Source organism: Anabrus simplex, chromosome 7, assembly GCF_040414725.1.
Source record: "Anabrus simplex isolate iqAnaSimp1 chromosome 7, ASM4041472v1, whole genome shotgun sequence".
NCBI classification, from domain to species: domain Eukaryota; kingdom Metazoa; phylum Arthropoda; class Insecta; order Orthoptera; family Tettigoniidae; genus Anabrus; species Anabrus simplex.
In genome coordinates, this window is record NC_090271.1 from 228,743,649 (window position 1) to 228,763,301 (window position 19,653).

At 38.8% G+C, this 19,653-nt stretch overlaps 1 protein-coding gene across 5 annotated transcripts in view; it reads left to right on the plus strand.

Moving 5' to 3' along the window:
• Positions 1-19,653, plus strand: part of LOC136877494 (chromodomain-helicase-DNA-binding protein 6) — a 703,291-nt gene that overhangs the window by 83,037 nt on the left and 600,601 nt on the right. For all 5 annotated transcript variants that reach the window (XM_067151592.2, XM_067151593.2, XM_067151595.2 and 2 more), the window contains exon 7: positions 15,314-15,416. In XM_067151592.2, the coding sequence (XP_067007693.2) occupies positions 15,314-15,416 (103 nt within the window). The remainder of the gene's footprint in view (positions 1-15,313; positions 15,417-19,653) is intronic.

The following is a 19,653-nucleotide window of genomic DNA, read 5'->3' on the forward strand; positions in this document are numbered from 1 at the left end:
ATACTGGGAAGTATAAAATAGACTTCATTATAATTAGGCCGAGATTCAGAAACCAGGTGTTATATTGCAAAACATTCCCAGGAGCAGATGTGGACTCTCACCACAACTTGTTGGTCCTGAAATGCCATCTGAAGTTGAAGAAATTGAAGAAAGGAAGGAATGCAAGGAGATGGCATCTAGACAAGTTGAAAGAAAAGAGTGTGAGGGATTGTTTCAAGGAACATGTTGCACAAGGACTAAATGAAAAGGCTGAAATAAACACAATGGAGGAAGAGTGGATAGTCATGAAAAATGAAGTCAGTAGTTTCTGCTGAAGAAATGTTAGGAACGAAGGAAGAAAAGATCAGCTAAGAATCAGTGGATAACTCGGGAGATACTAGACCTGATTGATGAACGACGAAAATACAAGAATGCTAGAAATGAAGAGGGCAGTAAAGAATACAGGTGATTAAGGAATGAAGTGGATAGAAAGTGAAAGGTAGCTGAAGGAGAAGTGCAAGTATGTTGAAGGTTGTATGGTCCTAGGAAAGGTAGAAGCTGCATAGAGGAAAATCAAGGAAACCGTTGGAGAAAGGAAAATAAGGTGTCGGAATATTTTTGAGCTCAGATGGAAAGCCACTTCTAGGAAAAGGAGACAAAGCAGAAAGATGACAGGAACATATCCAACAGTTGTATTAATGTGAAGATATAGATGATATGTTCTTTAACAAGAAGGGGCTGTTGATGCTGATGAAATTGGAGACCAATTTTGAGGTCAGAGTTTGTCAGAGCTGTGATAGACCTAAATAGGAACAATGCATCTGGAATTGATGACATTCCCGCTGAATTACAGACTGTCTTAGGAGAAACCAGCATGGCAAGGTTATTCCATTTAGTGTGTGAGAAGTGCCATCTGATTTTCGGCAAAATGTTATACTTACTCCCAAGAAAGCCAGTGCTGACAAGTGTGAAAACTACCACGCTATTAGTTTATCTCATGCCTGCAAAATTTTAACACTTATTATGTACAGAAAAATGGGAAGATAAGTTGAAGCTGAGTTGGGAGAAGATCAAGTTTGACTTCAAAAGAAATATAGGAACATATGAAGCATTCGTGACTTTCCGTCTGATCTTAAAGGATCAAATTAAGCCCACGTACATGGCGTTCGTTGATCTAGGAAAGGCATTCGATAATGTTGATTGGACAAAGCTATTTAAGATTCCGAAGGTGATCGGGATCAGATACTGAGAATGAAGAATTATTTACAATCTGTATTCAGTCTACAGTGATAAGAATCAAGGGCTTTGAAAAAGAAACAGCAATCCAGAAAGGAGCGGTGAGGCAATGCTGCAGTCTGTCCTTTTCACTGTCTACATAGAGCAGGCAGTGAAGGAAGCCACAGAGGAATTTGGAAAGGGAATCACAATCCAAGGAGAGGAAATCAAAACCTTGAAATTTGCCGATTATATTATTTTATCTGAGACTACAGAAGATCTCGTAACTTGCTGATTGACATAGATGTTGACTCTCGTAGGGAACCTGAAATATTTTTTCCGGAATGAGTAAATTTATAATACCAATGTAGTTGGTCCGTTATTGGACATTATAAACTTTTCCAGCTACTCATTCCTGGTTGCCAGCGTTTCGTCTTCCACGGTATGCACTAGCCATGCGTCTTGGTGGGTGTGCTATTTACCAACTGACGAGCCCAATTTAGCGCACTAGGGCTTGTCCTAGAAAGTTTCTACCGTTATCCGTTTGCAGATAGATTTCACTTTCTCTATCCTGAATGGTATGGACGAAGACTTCGGTAAGGAGTACAAGATGAAAATAAGTAATTCCAAAACAAAAGTAATGGTGTGCAGTCAAACGAAGGCAGGTGATGGAGGAAATATTAGATTAGGAAATTAAGTCTTAAAGGTAATAGATGAATATTGTTACTTAGGTAGGTAAATAACTAATGATGGCAGAGGTAAGGAGGACATAAAATGCAGACTAGCACAAGCAAGGAAGAGCTTTCTTAAGAAAATAAATTTGCTCACTTCGAACATTGATATAAGAATTAGAAAGGTGTTTCTGAAGAATTTTTTTCTGGAGCGTGGCATTGTATGGAAGTGAAACATGGATGATAACTAGCTCAGAAAGAAAGAGAATAGAAGCTTTTGAAATGTGGTGTTACAGAAGAATGCTGAAGGTGGGATGGATAGATCGAATCAGGAATGAAGAGATGCTGAATCAAATTGGCGAGAGGAGATTGATTTGGTTAAATTTGACGAGAAGAAGAGATAGAATGATAGGACACATCTTAAGACACCCAGGACTTGTTCAGTTAGATTTTAAAGTAAGTGTGGGTGATGAGAACGGAGGGGGTAGACCAAGGTATGAATATGACAAGCTGATTAGAGCAGATTTAGGATGCAGTAGTTATGTACAGTATAATTCTGTTGTAACGAACACCAGTATAACGAAATTTTCAGAAATAGAAATTTTTTTGCCCCTTCCTTTTTCCCTATTTGTTGCGTGTTAAAATATTTTATTTTAAAATATTTTATTTTAACTTATTTTGTAGTTTCATTTTAACAATTTAAAATAGAGCTCCTTTCTTTACCAATTTGACCATATTTTCTCAAATGAAAACTAAAATTCATCGTGTTTTATGACCAACATTTTTCTTGTTACGTTATTTCGTTATTCAGACGATATGATTGCCATTTTCCATATATGCACTGTACAAGATCGAGAAGGCAGTCTCTCTTGTGTAACCAATATGCTTCGCCCGTCATCCAGTGTAAGATGTCACTCTATTAGCTGAGTAGGAACGCCAAGTTTGCAATCCGCCAATGAACGCTACGCTTTATGTGACCAATAGGCTACGCCCATCAACCAGTGTAAGACGTCACACTATATGTGAGTAGGATCGTGATGTTTGTAATCCACCAATGAACGCGAATGCATTGCATGTTTCTTCGTATTTAATTCGCAAAGCAATGTGTTTCTGTTAAAGTTATATCATTAAACTTGCAAAGTTCGTGTGCATTTCGTTAAATAAGTTCATATCGTCGCAAAGTGACAACAGTTTTCGTTGAGTGAAAAATGTAAAATACTTGCGGAAATAGAGGAAGGCGGAAAGAAAGGAGAAGTAGCGAAAACGTTTGGCATTAGCCCATCAACCCTTTCTACTTTTTAAAACCAGAAACATAAGATAGAGGAAAATATTGATGCTGATGCCCTAGGTCTACATTGTAAGATGATCAGGTCAGCCGACTACAAGGAGGTGGACCAAGCCGTCTATACTTGGTTTGTGGAAATGCGGAGTCATAACATTCCATTAAATGGCCCACTTATGTGTGCGTGCGCGATCTTTTGCACCTTCGCTTGGGTCATCTGAGTTTATGCGTAGTGCTGGTTGGCTTCATAGGTTCCGGGAGAGATATGGCATATCCCAAAAAATTATGAATGGTGAACCTAACGATGCCCCGAAGGAAGTTGTGTCTTAATGGCCGCTGGAGACTACAACAGATGCCTTGAAGGAATATTCGCCAGCAGACATTTATAATGCAGACGAAACTGCGTTATTTTAGAAACTAATGCCGAACAAAACCCCTGATTTCAAGGGAAATAAGTGTTTTTGGGGCAAAAGTTCAAAAGGACGTATCACGGCTCTTTTGTGCACCAATTCCGTAGGGACGGACAAACTGAAGCCTCTCATAATTGGGAAGTTTGGGAAGCCAAGGTGCTTCAATCTGCCCTGTGAATAAAGGCACAACTCTAAGCCATGGATGACATCAGTGCTATTCAAAGAGTGGTTGTTCGACTTGGAATGTCGGATGAAGGCTGAAAAGAGAAGTCTTCTCTAATTGGACAATTGCTCTTCTCATAATTGTGTCCCTCGCCATTTGGAGCATGTAAAAGTTTTATTTTTGCCTCCAAATATAACTTCCATTCTGCAGCCTCTGGATCAGGGTACATTTCGTGCAGTAAAGCGGCATTATTGAGCTCGTGTGGTCCGTCAAATACTGTGCAACGTTGCCACGAATAGAGACATTAACATCAACTTATTGGGAACAATGCAGATGTTTAATGCTGCATGGAAATCCCTGAATGCAGACATCATCACAAACTGCTTTAGAAAAGCTGGAGTGGTTTTTACAGAAGACGTCGCAGAAGTGAAGTGTTGGATTATGTGGAAACCGAGGAGAATTGGAAGCATTTATGTACAGTGTTGGATGTGCCATCTATGGTAAGCCTTACTGACTACATCAGTGTAGATAGTGATGTAATAGTTCACAAAGGGATCACCAATGAGGAAATTGTGGACGTTATGAATGATGGAGATCCATGTGATGAAGAGGAAGACAACCCCGAAAATGATCGTGATCGACTAAGCTTCACTCTTCAGCAGGAAAGGAATATGGCACGTAGCCTTCAAGATTTTCTTGTGTCATGAAGTGATGTGCCAGAATCTGTTTTAAATTCATGTGCAGTGGTTGATGACTATTTGGAACAAGCTTATGTCTGGAGCTGTTCAGAAGAAAATCATACTTTTTCAAAAAGATGAGGTTCTGGAACAATGTGTAGACTTGCTGGTGCAATGTAAAAATAGATCTTCTGAAAACATCTGTCAATATTGTAACTCATAATGGTATTTTGAAGTTAAATATATCCTGCAACGGATATAACAGAGCAAATGACCTCGTAGTTCCGTCCCTAAGAACAACAATAACTAACGGATATAATACTAGGCGAGTTCTTAAGAATTGACTTTAGGTCTATTCACACATATCTGTGACGTGTCAGTTCCGTGACATGTGATGTCTCAGTGATAGTTATCCTCACCTATCAGTGTTTCAGTTCAATGATTGCCGAGATGTCAAAGTTTACGGATGTGGAATTGGCGGCTATTGCTGTAATTCTAGGTGAACGTATCTTCAGTTACGACCTATGTCGTGTCAGAAGGATTATTGAGAATACATTTAGCATTTTGGCCCACAAATTTAGAATTTACAACAGGCGAATTAAGGCCAAACCAGAAAACGTAGATTACATAGTACTTTTAATCTGTACTCTACATAACTTTATCAAAAATTATAATCTAAATACGTTTACAAGCGAACTAAAAACTACAAATGAATGTACAGAAGACACAAGACTTGAAAATTTGCCTATGCAGGGTGGAAATGCAACAAAAGGCGCTTTTCATGTACGAGAAGTGTTCAAAGATTACTTCACTTCAGAGGCTGGATCTGTTCCATGGCGAGAAGAGAGAATCAATACATGATGGAAGGTTACCTAAGACGGTAATATATGCCTACTGGGAGTCAAAAGTGTAAAAATATTGTGTGTACGCTATTTGTAAGAACTGATTGGTTGAGGAAATGCACAGAAGGGTGGGAAACTCCAAGTAATGAATATTGATCAAATATGTATTTTGATACAGATTGTACTTTCTATACATAACCTATTCGGTATATTATTCAGTTGCTTCACTCAGTATGTTTAATTGAAAATATAAATAGCTTATGCGTATAACAGTACTTAAATAATACTTGAGACATACAGTAGGTACTTACCGTCTGCGTTCATTTCCTTTCCTATTTTGTTCCAAATATCAGTTTTGAAACCGCTGTCCGTGTATTTCGGTTGTGATAAATCATAAAAAACAGGATGATTGCGAACCAGTTCAATAAGTTGTTCGTCGCTCATTTTATATTCACAAGCGCGTGAAAACTTCACAGCAGAACACTCCCGTGAAACAGCAAAAATATCGTTGGCGACATTACTCAATATAAATACAAAGTATGTTACAAGTGTTTATTTATATATCCACCTATTCAATACAAAGAGATCTTTTTAGAAATTAAATATTATTATAAAATGTTAAGGGACATGTTTCGCCCATATTAACGGCATCATCAGCTTCAAATTCAAACCTGTATGGTGAAAAATCAGGATCCTGATTGCTCTTACAAGCCATAAAAAGAGGATATCATTATAGGTGTCAGTCTAAACATACAAAATATTAGAATGTCCTTGGCTAAAATTGCAGTATCAAGCTGCATGTCATAAGTTCACATGAATATACTTTCCGAAGCGTTGAAAAACTTATTGGGGTAGGGCAGTAAACAGCTCAGTCTTTATAATGAAACAGAAATGTGCCTCCTTGAAGATAAGATAAAGCAAAGCTGATACACTGTTACAGATGCCAATATCGTATGTTGTGATAAGACAACAGATCAAGTGTACAACACGCACAATTCTCTTCACCTGTATTATCTGAAAAAAACATACACTGTACAAGTATAAATGCACAATTAAGAATCTTAAACTTTTTTACAAGTACTTTTATGGCTCTTGGTTAGTGATAGTCTCTATCAAGTCCTTGACTCTCCAGTTTTCTTACACTCTTCAATACAATAATGTTAGACTCTGCAAAACTTGGGATTTACTTATCTTGTGTCCGACGGCTTCTCCTTCCATCAGCAATTGCCTTCCTTTTTGACCTCTGCTCTGCGCTCGAGACGCCGTAGTCGATGCGATGTTTAGTTAAAACGGACGTGAAACTCCAGGTCTTGAACTTGACACCCTCGAACTCCGTCGTCGGTCAGAATAGCCTTTCCCCTAACAGTACTGGTTACGAGGTTAAGTTACCCATAGGGAAGGCACGCTATGTTACTTGGCCTTCCTAGCAAACAGTTTGATGATCGTTTCCAGTCTAGGCTCACAGCTATGACAAGTAACTTAGTTGTTGTGGCTTTAACTCTTTCTGTAACAACCTGCTGTCTATGTTGTATTGCCTCACGTAACCCTTTCCAATACCTGAACTGTTTCTCTGTGGTTCCCGGCCACATACGACTTGCTACACCGCTCACTGTCTCAGGTGTAACCTACAAATTCTCCACTGATATGGATTACAGCCGCACACACACACACACACACACACACACTGCTTGCACAGAAGCTGGCTAGATTCTCCTCCGTCTGTCCATGAACTTCCCCTATGTTTCCTGTTCGAGGCTTCTGGAAGCTTTTCCCCTTTACTCCTCCAGAAGTCTGTTGTTTTTTAAGAGTAGTTGGCTCACGTGTTCTAACTGATGGGTGAGTGTCATAGAATCTATTCGAACAAGTGGCTTCTGTGTCAAAAATCTATGCAATAATTCCTTCTACTGGCTTCTGGAAATATACTCAGAACTTGCTACTGCGTTTTCCGTTTTACACTGAAGCCGTGTTGTCGGCTATTTCACAATATTACACATGCACTAATTTCGCGTTGCACCAGCTTGCTAAATGTAAAACTTATATGAAATCTTAAGCCTTTAATACTCTGAAATTTCACTTAATTAAATTATCACTCAATCACTCGAAGCACTATAACTTCTTGCCACTTTTACATGATCATATAAACTCTAAATTGATACGCCCTATCTCTAGTCTCGGAGGTTGCGGATTCGAGACTCGCTTGACTCCATTTGCTTGGCACTGGGACATGAAAGGAGGCGCGTCGCAACACGTGGTCGTGACATACAATTCAAGAACCACTTAGAAAGATAATACAACCAAGGCACTGAAATTACTAGGCATTCTCTACCGCTACACAGAAATTTCTGATCCCACTGCTCCCTGCCACTTCTTCCTCACGATCATTCAACCTCTTGAACTACTTCTCTCCAATTTGGACAACAGCCTTCTCCTCCAATATTGACCTGCTAGACAGAGCAGTGTCCTTCTTTGGTGCAATTATAGGAAACCCTACGCTGCAGGTAGTGAGGGGAATTGTGTCATAGCTGCACATCAGGCGAAAGGTAGCTGACCTGAGTTTCCTCAATGGAATCTTAAATGGGCATTACTACTTAGAACATTTTGTCTTGCTCTTCACCGCATTCCTTTCCACCCCACCAGTCAAAAACCTTCTCCACATTCCCCACACTCAGTACTTCAACGACCTTTTCTATTCCGCCTCCCAACTCTCTTTAACACTATTAATAGCAGACAACAGCTTGACTTAGCACCAAGTAAAAATATTTTCCAGAGGGGTGTAAATGATCTCTTAAGGATAAGTTTATGTGTAGTTGTTATACCGCCTTGTTATATTTTATTATGATAGTTGATATTTGTTAATTAGTCTGTTGACAGTATAAGTGAAATGCTTTCAGTGAAGCTCTATCTTATGCTTCGTGAATAAATAAATAAGCTACTGGTAACGTAATGGCTGGTATTTTCAATTGCGTGGTAGTGTAGTTTCCATGGACAAGGAAGGGAACTAGTAAGGTGTGTACGTTATGCAGAAGTAAGCCAGTGAAAAATATTTCACAGTTCCTGTCACAAAGGTGCGAGAGCGAACAGCTGCAGTAACGGGGGTGTGTCTACACATTGTTGCAAAAATTAGGAAAAAACTTGAAGAGTTAACTTAAGTGCTCGTCAGGAACCACTGTTATTTCGAACACCAAATAACATTCGTAAGAGAAACAAACCAATCATGGAGTTAGATGATTTTGACGAGGGTGTGGTGGGACGTTTATTTAACCCAAGATCGGTTGAGGGGGGAACGCAGCGCTAACAAAAGATTTTAACAGGCTGCTGCTTGTTTTTCTTTTGTTCTGCTGACGTATGCTGCTATCTAACTGACTGGTGATATGTCAACAAGCAAATAGTGCTGTTAACGGTTGCCTAGGTGTCATCAGAGTACCCTAGACTGCTTATTTGTGAAGTCGTGAGCGCTGCGCTAACACCTCAACCGATGGTGTTCGTTTAGATTCTAAATAATGTTGTGTCGTGATTATTGAATTAGAAGACTCCGAGTAGATGTTTTGAGGTCATTGTTTGCTATTTCAGTGCACGTGAAGTTACATGTAGTATTCATCAGAAACTATGGATCGTTCAGATGATCAGGTAATCCAGTGGCTGTTGGAAGAATCTGATAATGGCACTGAAATAGGCCCATCTCAAGAGTTAGATGATTCAGTTTATTCAGACGCAGAACAGTCAATTAACAGTGACCATGATAGCGGAAGTGAACAATCTGCCGGTGATGAACAGGAAATAACAGAACCTCGAGTGGAGTATATCGGTAAGGATCAACTGACCGTTTCGCATGCTCATGCAGCACACCAACAAGTACGTAGGAAGTGCAGAAATATAGTTATTCATCCACCGGGAGTCAAAGGAGCTGACTAAGTGATTGAAGAAATTACAGCGTACACAAACGATTGTCTTCATAAAATTTGAAGTAACTACAGCAGTAAAAGTGGTGTCATAGATACAAATCCTGATGAAATAAGGGCAGTTCTAGGTCTCTTGTATTTAGCAGGCGTGCAAAAATCGTCACACCAGATTGTGGAGGATTTATGGGATAAGGGTGGGACTGCTCTAGAATTATTTTGACTTACAATGAGTTTCAAATATTATTACAATATTTTTAAGTCCACCTGTTCAATACAATACAATATAATCCACTATTTCATATGGTTAAAATTTATACATAATACATAAAAGTCAATGGTACATGTTTCACCCTCCTTTACGGGCATCATCAGCCTATATGTCAGACTCGTTGGCTGAACGGTCAGCGTACTGGCCTTCGGTTCAGAGGGTCCCGGGTTCGATTCCCGGCCGGGTTGTGGATTTTAATCTTAATTGGTTAATTCCAATGGCATGGGGGCTGGGTGTATGTGTTGTCCTCATCATAATTTCATCCCCATCATGATGCGCAGGTCGCTACGGGTGTCAAATAGAAAGACCTGCACCTGGCGAGCCGAACCCTTCCTGGGATATCCCGGCACTAAAAGCCATACGACATTTAATTTTCATCAGCCTATATCAATCTTAAAAATAATGCATATGGAGTCTTTCTAAATTATTGGGTAAAATGTTGAACAGTGATTTTGTAAAATATATAATAACGTCTAAAACAACGATATTGCACCAAAGTGTGTTAGAAAAAAAACCCAGTAAATTAACAGTTTTTGAAGATTAAAACGTGGTTAAACATGAATATTTGAGAGTTTAAAACTAAAATGGATCCTTTTGTTATATATCATTAAGACTCTGACGGCCTTGAGTGTAAGCACAATCATCAAAGGGGGATGTTTCTTCAATTCCCATAGTATGAATCCAAGATGGTAAAATCACTGCCAGTTATTTAAAACAGAAGTGTGAACGTAATAAATATGTTAAAATGTATACTGTTGATATATCTGAAAGTCATAGAAAAGAAAATGGAACTTCTTGTGGAGGCGTTGCTAATGATAAAATATTATGTCGAAGCTAGCGGATGTCAGTAATTATGTTGGTGTGGTAATCAATTGGATCCAAAAGACAGTCAAGTGGGTGTTATAACACCGTTGAAACATTTGTTGGAAAAAATAATCAAGTTTTTTCGTATGGTGCGTATTGAGTACGTCGGGCTGTTCCAGCAACGCTAGCTTGACTGAGCTTTCTTCAATACGGAACGAAAATGAGAATAGTTACTTGTAAATTACAATGAGTTACCGAAGATTTCTGTTACTGTTGCTAGGTTTTCGTTCTGATGATGCATGGACGAAGTTGACAAGGAAAGCACTTGATAGACTAGCCCCAATCAGAAATGTGTTTGAAGGTTTCGCAGCAAGATGTGTGAACATCTACAGTATTTCTGAATACGCTACAGTTTACGAAATGCTTGAATCATTTCGTGGTAGATGTGCATTTAGACAGTTCATACCGAAGAGGCCTGCCAAATATGGCATAAAGATATTTTCTCAGGTAGATTCAAGGATGTTTTATACATCGAATATGGAGATTCATGAGACCGGACAGCCTTCTGGTCCTTACATGTTGGATACTAGACCCAGTGCCATTGTCAAGAGACTTGTTGAACCAATCAAAGGGTCGGGAAGAAATGTTACAATGGACAATTGGTTTTTGTCTATTCCGCTTACACATGCAATTCTACACCAATATACCTTGACAGTAATTGGGACTCTAAAAAAGAATAAGGTGGAACTGCCACCAGAACTTTTAGGAAAAGGCTAGGAAAACAACAGATAGGGAATCTGCCACCTGGGCGACTGCCCTAAATGCAGATCAGTATTGACTGATTGAACTTATAAATACGAAGCAACGGCCTATAAATCGCAGCCTGTTTGCCTTACGAGAAGATTGTACAGTTGTTTTGTATGTTCCCAAAAAAGAGCCAAAACGTTGTTCTGGTTTCAAGTATGCATGACTCAGATGAAATTGATCCAACTACTGGCGACAAAGAGAAGCCAACAACGGTGACATTGTACAACCTCACGAAAGGAGGTATAGTAGTCCCTGATAAGATGAAATCACAGTACACTGTTGCCAGAGTATGTTGTCGTTGGCCACTCAGATTTTCTTTTACACTTTTAGATGTTGGTGCCATCAATGCTCAAGTAATCCTCTTTTGCAACACTAACAGTAAAATGGAACGAAGAAATTTTTTGAAAAGTCTAGCATTGGTTCTCACGAGAAATCATATGGTAGCAAGTCTTTCAAAGGAAGGAGTTCAGAACGACCTGAAGATTCGAATAAGGAAATACCTCCAATATCCAGAAACAAAGTGTACTCCTCAACCTGTTGCAAACAAAGCGAGGGTGAGATGTGGCTTTTACCCGAAAAGAAGGAATCGTTTCTCCATGGTTCGGTGCATTTCTTGTCAGGCTTCAATTTGTGGAGAGTATACAATAACCAGGTGTCATCAGTGCTATGGTGAGAAGGAAGCCAGGGATGTCAGCAGCAGTGAATGAAGCTGCAAGATACCAAAGACAATATTCAGAATATGGATGAACTGTACATAATGCAATAATTTTGTTCTGTTATTGGCATATTATACATTGTTTTGTGTATTACATCGTTTGATATCATTTGTGAATAGATTCTCTAAATTTAAAATAATAACTTCCATCATTTATCATGGCACTCATCATTCATTTGTATAATAAGGCATTATACTTTGGGGTTTGAGGCCAAATGTGATAAAAATAAATTAAAGTGCTCCATAAGGTGACAAAAGAATAAAAATAGAAACTTCCTATCAAGATAATTACCGATTGATATACATAAGAAAGGCAGAAACTTTTTCATTAGCGTGAGCGCCGCGCTAACACCTCGACCGATGACGTGACGTTACTAAGTTTGACCGATGTTGGGTTAACAAATTTTATACAGTGGAACAAGCTTGCTACAGCTGCACTACTAATGGCAGCACTGGAAGAAAGTTGGGTTCAAAGGAAGTGAAAAGTGTGTCCGAAATATTCTAAAAAAATATTGGATTTCAATGGAAAAGAATTGAAAATAAACCAAAAGCTGCTCATTGAGTAGACTGACATTAGAGAGAAAAGAATATCATATTTGCAAGCTATCATGACATACAGAGAAGAAGGTTGGCCTATTGTATACATGGAAGGGTCTTAACTGTATTTCCTCATTTATTAGACCCCTCCTTGGCTTTTCGAGATTAAAAAAGAAAAGGAAAAAGAAGCTGGCATGTAAGATTTCCCCCACTGTAATTCGTCAAAGACGAACAAAGATTCAGTCTTGAAGCAGATACATGCTCTACCGCAGCTATGACGTCATCACACATATTCGTGAATACTTTCGTCCGTCCAATGTGTGCGATGAAAATGCACGTGAAAGTAGTGCAGTGAGTCTGTGTTTCGTAGTTATGCCCCCCACCGTAGTGTTCTGTAGCTCCTGTGATGTTGCACAGATAGGTGAACAGTTTCTCACATCCGACCCTCGCACTACAAGCACACTACGGTTATGCAATACATCTCTTTTTTTGTAGTTAAGAATGTCCGCCAGCTGCCCAAGAGGGCCCAAGTTCGATTCTTGGTACTGCTTGAGATTTAAGAATGGCAGGAATGTTGTTACGCTGTAAAATGATACATGCAGCTCACTTTCATTGGTTGGGTCAGTGGGGTGCATGCTTAAAATGAGCTGCACTATCTCAGGATAAGGGTACAAGTTTGCTTTAGTTATGAATATTCATGGTTGTTGCTATTAATATAGCACGTGAGATCATTAACAATTTGATAGTTTATTATCTCGTAACCTAGGCAGGTATAGGTAATTTTTGTAGTAGGTGGTCTAAAACTTGATAAAAACAATCCAATCCTAACATTTCTTTTACTCGTCAACGCATCTAACAAAAAAATTATTGGTTTTATGTACTATCTACTGTATTTAGTAGTGTAATTTTCCCCCTTGTTTACTTTTTTTCGGCCTCAGTAATGGAGAGGGAAAATGATGGGAATCTAAATTAAAAAAGGAAATGAGAAAATCGAACATTATTACCTTACTCAAGTTACGAAATTTATTTAGTCCCAAAATAGTACAAAATAATCTAAAATATGTGTAACGCAATTAATTTTAATAAAAAATCGAAGGCAATAATGCATACCCTAGCAATAATTATACGAAAACTGTCATCTTTTAATGTCACGCAAGAATTCGCTTGAAGGTAGGAGCCCGAAATTGTCCCCAAGCTGTTGTTTTCTTGGTACACTGTACTGTTTCCGTCATTAACACTGTGATGGTGCTACGGAAAATTCACTAAATGCGTCTCGATTGCCGTTATTTTCGTCCAATTCTAATTACAGACCATTTAAATTCTATTACAGACTATTTCTGTCATGTCACTAACAAACAACACAACAATTCACACATAAGAACCTTGTTGAAAGTGATCGCTGTACGCGTGCGAGTCACAGCTGATAAGTGCGGATGTCGGCTAGCAGTCACAGGCGTGTTCTGGCCCCAGGCACTGGAATATTGAGTTATCGGTCACTTCCTCCTCTCCTAGCATGCGAAACATGAACTGGAATTTCCAAACTAGTTCCCGATTTCCATACGTCAGCATGAATCGTGAAGACTGTGTGTAAAGATTACTTACCCTTTCAACAGTTGTGATGTTAATTTGGTTAAATATGAGGTGAGTTGAAGAAAATATGTTGTGTGTGTGATTTCATTTATCTTTTCCAACTGTTATAATGTTAATTAGTTGCCCTGGTAGAATTTGAATGATTGATCTTTGTGCTTCTAGTGTTATACCGACTGGCCGTCTCCAGAATAAAGCGCCGTATTTACCAGATTTCATTTCGGCGCAGCAGTTTACGTGTTCTTTTCGAACTTTTAACTAACTACTTGTTACCACATTTTTAAAAGAAAGACATCTGTTGGGATCTACAATAAGGATTGATTGTGGGGCTTTATCATAGGAGTGCTTATAACTACTATATTCTGCTTGCTAGTCATTTTCTACACATTTGTACCTAAAACAGTATCCTCTTGTTTATGTTTTTGGACGTGTAAGAGTGATCGGGATCCTGATCTATCTTTCTTAGGTGTGAGATTTTTAGGCTGATGATGCCCTCATTATGGGTGAAACATGTCCCTATATCTAATATGTTAAGAACTATTTCTTAAATTTACATAAAAATTTCTTATGCATCGAACAGGTGGAATTTATAATCTAATATTATTATTTGACTGTAAGGTATACATAGCGAGAACCCTATTGTGACAATATTTTTTATGTTCGTTCGAAAATTCCTATCTCATGCTGTTTAATATCCTTAGGTTACGATGAGAACTGTTTGACTGATTCATATGTTATTACAAGCGGTTTAGCCTATGTTATTTTTCTCCTGTTGTTGATATTTATACACTTCAGCGTTTGTATTGAATGTGATCGTTCATCTTCCATTTCGATTTCTCGCTACATTTACTAGTGAGTTTCTTGTTGATATTTGAATTCAGGGTTGAAGTCGGTTAGTAATACCCGTTGACTGGTGTAAACAGATACTAAAGTTTTTTACAGCCAAAGGCCTTCCTTAAAATTAACCTAACTGTTACAGATCAAATATTAAAGTTCAGAACAAAAGGGGAGGGAAATTTTTTATGTACCTAAATAACATGGCAAGTTCACTCAGCTTACACCAGAAATGAATACCAAGTTACGAATAGGAGAACGCCTTAACTGCCACCCCCAGAGGCCTTCATGACTTTGTTTGGCTTGATACTTTTCAAGATAAGGTGGTGTGCGTTGCTGATTTCAGGGGTTAGTTTTATATTCTCATGTCTGGTTAATTGTTTTCCCATTTAAATTTATAGTGAAAAGGTTATCATTACTGGGGCTTGAAATAATGTTTTCATGATACACACACAGGTCTTTTGTTGGTATTAATTCTTTTTGTAATGGACGTGCACACTATTTAGTTTTATTCAGTGCTGTGGAATTAGTGAAAGTACAGAGATTGTGACAGGTATTGGAGACTGCTTTTCTTTAATAGGAAAAAAATTATTTTTATTAATGGCTTGATTTCCTTGTATCAGGAAGAAGAAACCTAAATTAGGTGGTGGTGGTGAATCTGATGCAGAAGATACAATGGCCACCCCTCCTCCATCACCTGAGGACGACAGTGAAGCTGCCAAAAATGTACGTAACACTTTTATGGACTAGTTTTCCTGTAGGAAAGGTACGATGGAATGTATAGCATTGAAATAACCTTTTTAGAAAATTGAAGCCTAGAAATATGATTACTAATTTTCAATTTCAGACTATGATAATACTTTGATTATTCCTTATTTTGATTCATTTTATTTATGCAGGCATTGGAGTTCATTACTCAGTGCTTGAATCTTTCTTGAATTATGTAAGGTGTTCTTTCGAGCACATTTTGAATAACATATGACAGGGTGAGATTTTGCTTATGCTCCTAATGAGGGACAACCACAGCAGTGTTATGTTTACCGAGCTTGATAGCTGCAGTTGCTTATGTGCGGCTAGTATCCAGTATTTGGGTGATAGTGGGTTTGAACCCCACTGTCTGCAGCCTTGAAGATTGTTTTCGATGGCTTCCCATTTTCACACCAGGCTGTACCTTAAGACCATGGATGCTTCCTTCCCACTCCTAGCCCTTTCCTATCCCATCATCGCCATAAGGCGTGTTTGTGTCGGTGCGATGTAAAGCAGATAGTATTGAAAAACCAAGAATGTAATTTCAGTATGTATATTTCACAAATTTAAAATAGTTTCAGACAGTTTTTAGGTGTCCTTGAAATAATACCCAATAAATTATTCAAAACACACACAGAAAAAGTTATCAATCACAGAATGAAAGTCAACACTTCATCGTGAGAAGTACCAACTTTGGAGCTCTCACTATCACTTTGACCATCGCTTCCCCACACATCGTTGTCTTCGCTGCTATCTATTAGCATTAGACATACTGCAGTTCTGGAAACTTTTCTGGACGAGGTCACCATAGATATGATCCCTTGCAGTCTTTACCCACGAACAAAGCAGTTGAACTTCCGGGCGCTTAGTACGACCCGGTGGCATGATTGTCAGCCGCCACCCACACGGTATACATGTGTTTTAAAGCTGCTTCGAACGGACACTGACATCCAACGGCAGTAACATAGAAGTCAGTACACCTGGAATGATTGCTAGATTGGATTTTGTGTCCTTGGTTTGCTTCTTCACAGCTTCTGTTGTGTAACCGCAGTAGCTGTCCATAACAAGCAAGCTTTTCCGTCCAAGCAATGCACCAGGCTGCATTGCCAAACACATTTCAGTCAGTCCATTCAACCGGAGTTTTGCGTTCTGACAATAACACGAGCAGGTAGGTTGTCTTTCGGAAGAGTCTTTCTCTTGAAGACAACATATGGTGGAAGTTAAGTTCTGTCAACAAGTATACAAAACATTACTGTACACCTCTGTTTTTCATTACCACCCGTTCGGATACCACTTTTTGACCCCTTAACACTGACAGTACTGTATTTGATAATAGACGGGCGTCTGATCTGCCTTGCCAGTTCGGGACAGCGGCTATGAATTATTCGTTCGCAACCGAATTATATTACGTAAAATTATATAGCGCTGGAAGGAAAGCAGGTTTTCTTCATAGGCAGTAGGAACACGCTGTGAAATTATGGTACGCCTTCAGTCCATTCCTCTTATAGATATTTCTGATCTACCCTTGGCTTCCTTTAAACTCTTGCGAAGAAAGTTCCTTTGCGATTTCTAATGCTTTGAGTTGGCACATTTCAGTAGACGCGCCGTATCCCAATTTCCGCCTTTTTGTTGCGTATTTGTACAGAATCCTTTCAATTTCAGTAAACTGTGCTCTCTACCCACAGAAAGCTCTACGATCACCAGTACACTTTAAAAGAAAATCTCTCTTCTTTCCCCATTCTCCAATCTTGAATATAAGGTCATCTATATTGTATTTCCTACTGGCGGACGATTTCCGATGGTTTCAGCTTCCTTTGTAACTTTCAAACGCTTTCTTGAATTACTGTTTACATGTGCCACTCTAAGAACTGACTGCCGCCGAGCGCTTACGGTAAAAGAAAAGTGTGTTTGGGGTTGGGGAGTGCACGCTAGAGAAGCTCAGCTGTCAAGTCACGATGACCACGAGTGTGCCGATGATTTCAGGGTTGTTGCATATATGGAAATATTTTTACCGAACTTATAAACTACAGCCGGCTTTTAGGAATGTTTTACACATATTTTTATTATATAACAAATCTCTATTATCACACAAAATGCATAAGAGCGAACAATGCGGTACACAGATGTCAACTTGTTATTATCACACTAACTCTGTTTTAAGACATGGTTGAATCCAGTGTCAACCCATAAAACTAAAATACACCAAAAATTTAACATTCCCAAAGATGCCACAGAAGTAAAGTCTTGAATAAGACCCGCACCCAATTTTTAGAATTTTTAGATTTCCTGACTGGTTTACACTATTTACACTCAACACTTGCTCATATAAATTATATTCCTATAATTCCTGAAGATGTTCAATTACACTGTCGTCCGAATCACTATCTAAAACACTATTAACTAACTTCACTAACTCCTTGTGTTCAGAAACGTGCACACCGTTAGCTTATTGGCTACTGGCTTGAAAGGAATTAGATATGTTTCCTAATCACCCTATGCATGTGATTTCAAGGTCAAACAAGGCGGAAGGTTTGACATACCCTCGCCTCAGTCTTCTAGTATACGAAAATCTTCACAAGAGCCATCTCCACCCAACGTGAAGTGCCGTACACTTTTGCAGACTGACGTACATTCCACGCGCGTAGCACCTTCTGTTTTTTGCTTTTATCTAGCGAATAGTTCTTGGAACTATTGCAAATGTAATACAATATATCTATAGATGAAGCATCGATCTTTCATTTGATGCCTATATCTATAGAGTTTTTATCGATTACATGTGATATATCAGTCTGAAAAACCAACAAGTTCTGTCTTGACATCATGGCAGCTAAACGTTTTCTTGTCATCACGAATTCGTAAATTAACGAGGTTTTACCGAATGATTATATAGGAAGTTGAGTTTCGTTAAACAAGGACTAGGACATAGAATTTAAGAGTGAAAGTAGTAGGGGTTGTACATACGATGTAAAGGACCTATAACTCTCTGGTAAGACCTGAACTAGGGTATGGTTCCACTCTATGAGATCCTCACCAAGATTACTTGATTTGAGAACTAGAAAAAATCCAAAGAAAAGCAGCTAGATTTGTTCTGTGTGATTTCCGACAGATCTTTTGACGCTCGTAGGTGACCTGCGCGTCGTGATGGGGTTGAAATGCTGATGAAGACAACACATACACCCAGTCCCTGTGCCAGGGAAATTAACCAATGACGGTTAAAATTCCCAACCCCGCCGGGAATCGAACCCGGGACCCCTGTGACCATGGGCCAGCACGCTAGCCATTTAGCTATGGAGCCGGACAATGGGCAGATATTTATGCTCAACTTCATGTGGTCACATGATCGAAGGTAAATGAATGGGTACTGGTTGCTATGGAGAAAATGTATGTATTTTATGCATTGTGTATGTTAATGAGCTTAGTACAGAAACTTGTATTGAGATCTCATTTCTCAAAAAATAAAGAGGGGATGGGGGCTGGTTGTTCTAGCTACAGTAAAACCTCGTTAAGAGGAAAAATGCTTAAATTAAATTCTGTAAAAATGAAGCTGAGTTATATTCCAAAGTATATCAGGCAATATGAAATCATGTAAACTCGAAGGACATGCACCCAGGTAGAAAAGAAATGCAAAGAGATGGAAACAGTCACTTTACGAAATAAAGTAGTCCGTTATCTTGGCTTATTATTTTTTGACTGCGGCCGTAACACAAACAGTGTTCTCAAACTTGTAGAATTAAATCATTATTTCCTCAGAAACGTTACGGAATTTTACAAAATGTTTGATAGTCCATAGCGCATTGGCAGCATCATTAAAGTCAATTGAAATATGCTGCGGCTTTTCAGTATCGTGGTCGCCATAGTCTTTATTACAGCCCTCACTCAGACCCCTCTCTGTGTCTTCAGCTATCTCGGAGGTAGTCATGGCTTCTGCGGCGATGAGATTATCGCCAACATTTACATTATACTGGAATGATGCCCCTTTTTCTATTTCCTCCATTTGCCATAATTATCAGGAGCCTTGCCATTATCATCGATTATATTACAATCAAATAAAATACGGAACAGAATGAAGTTTCTAACTTTAAATAATATATTACAATCATCATCAGAACTACCTCCAAATCAATCGTTTCAGAAACAATTTTGAACTGTAAGTTCTGAAATATGGTGCCATAATGCTGCGATGTAATACATTGTGTACTGGAAGAAAAGAAAATGG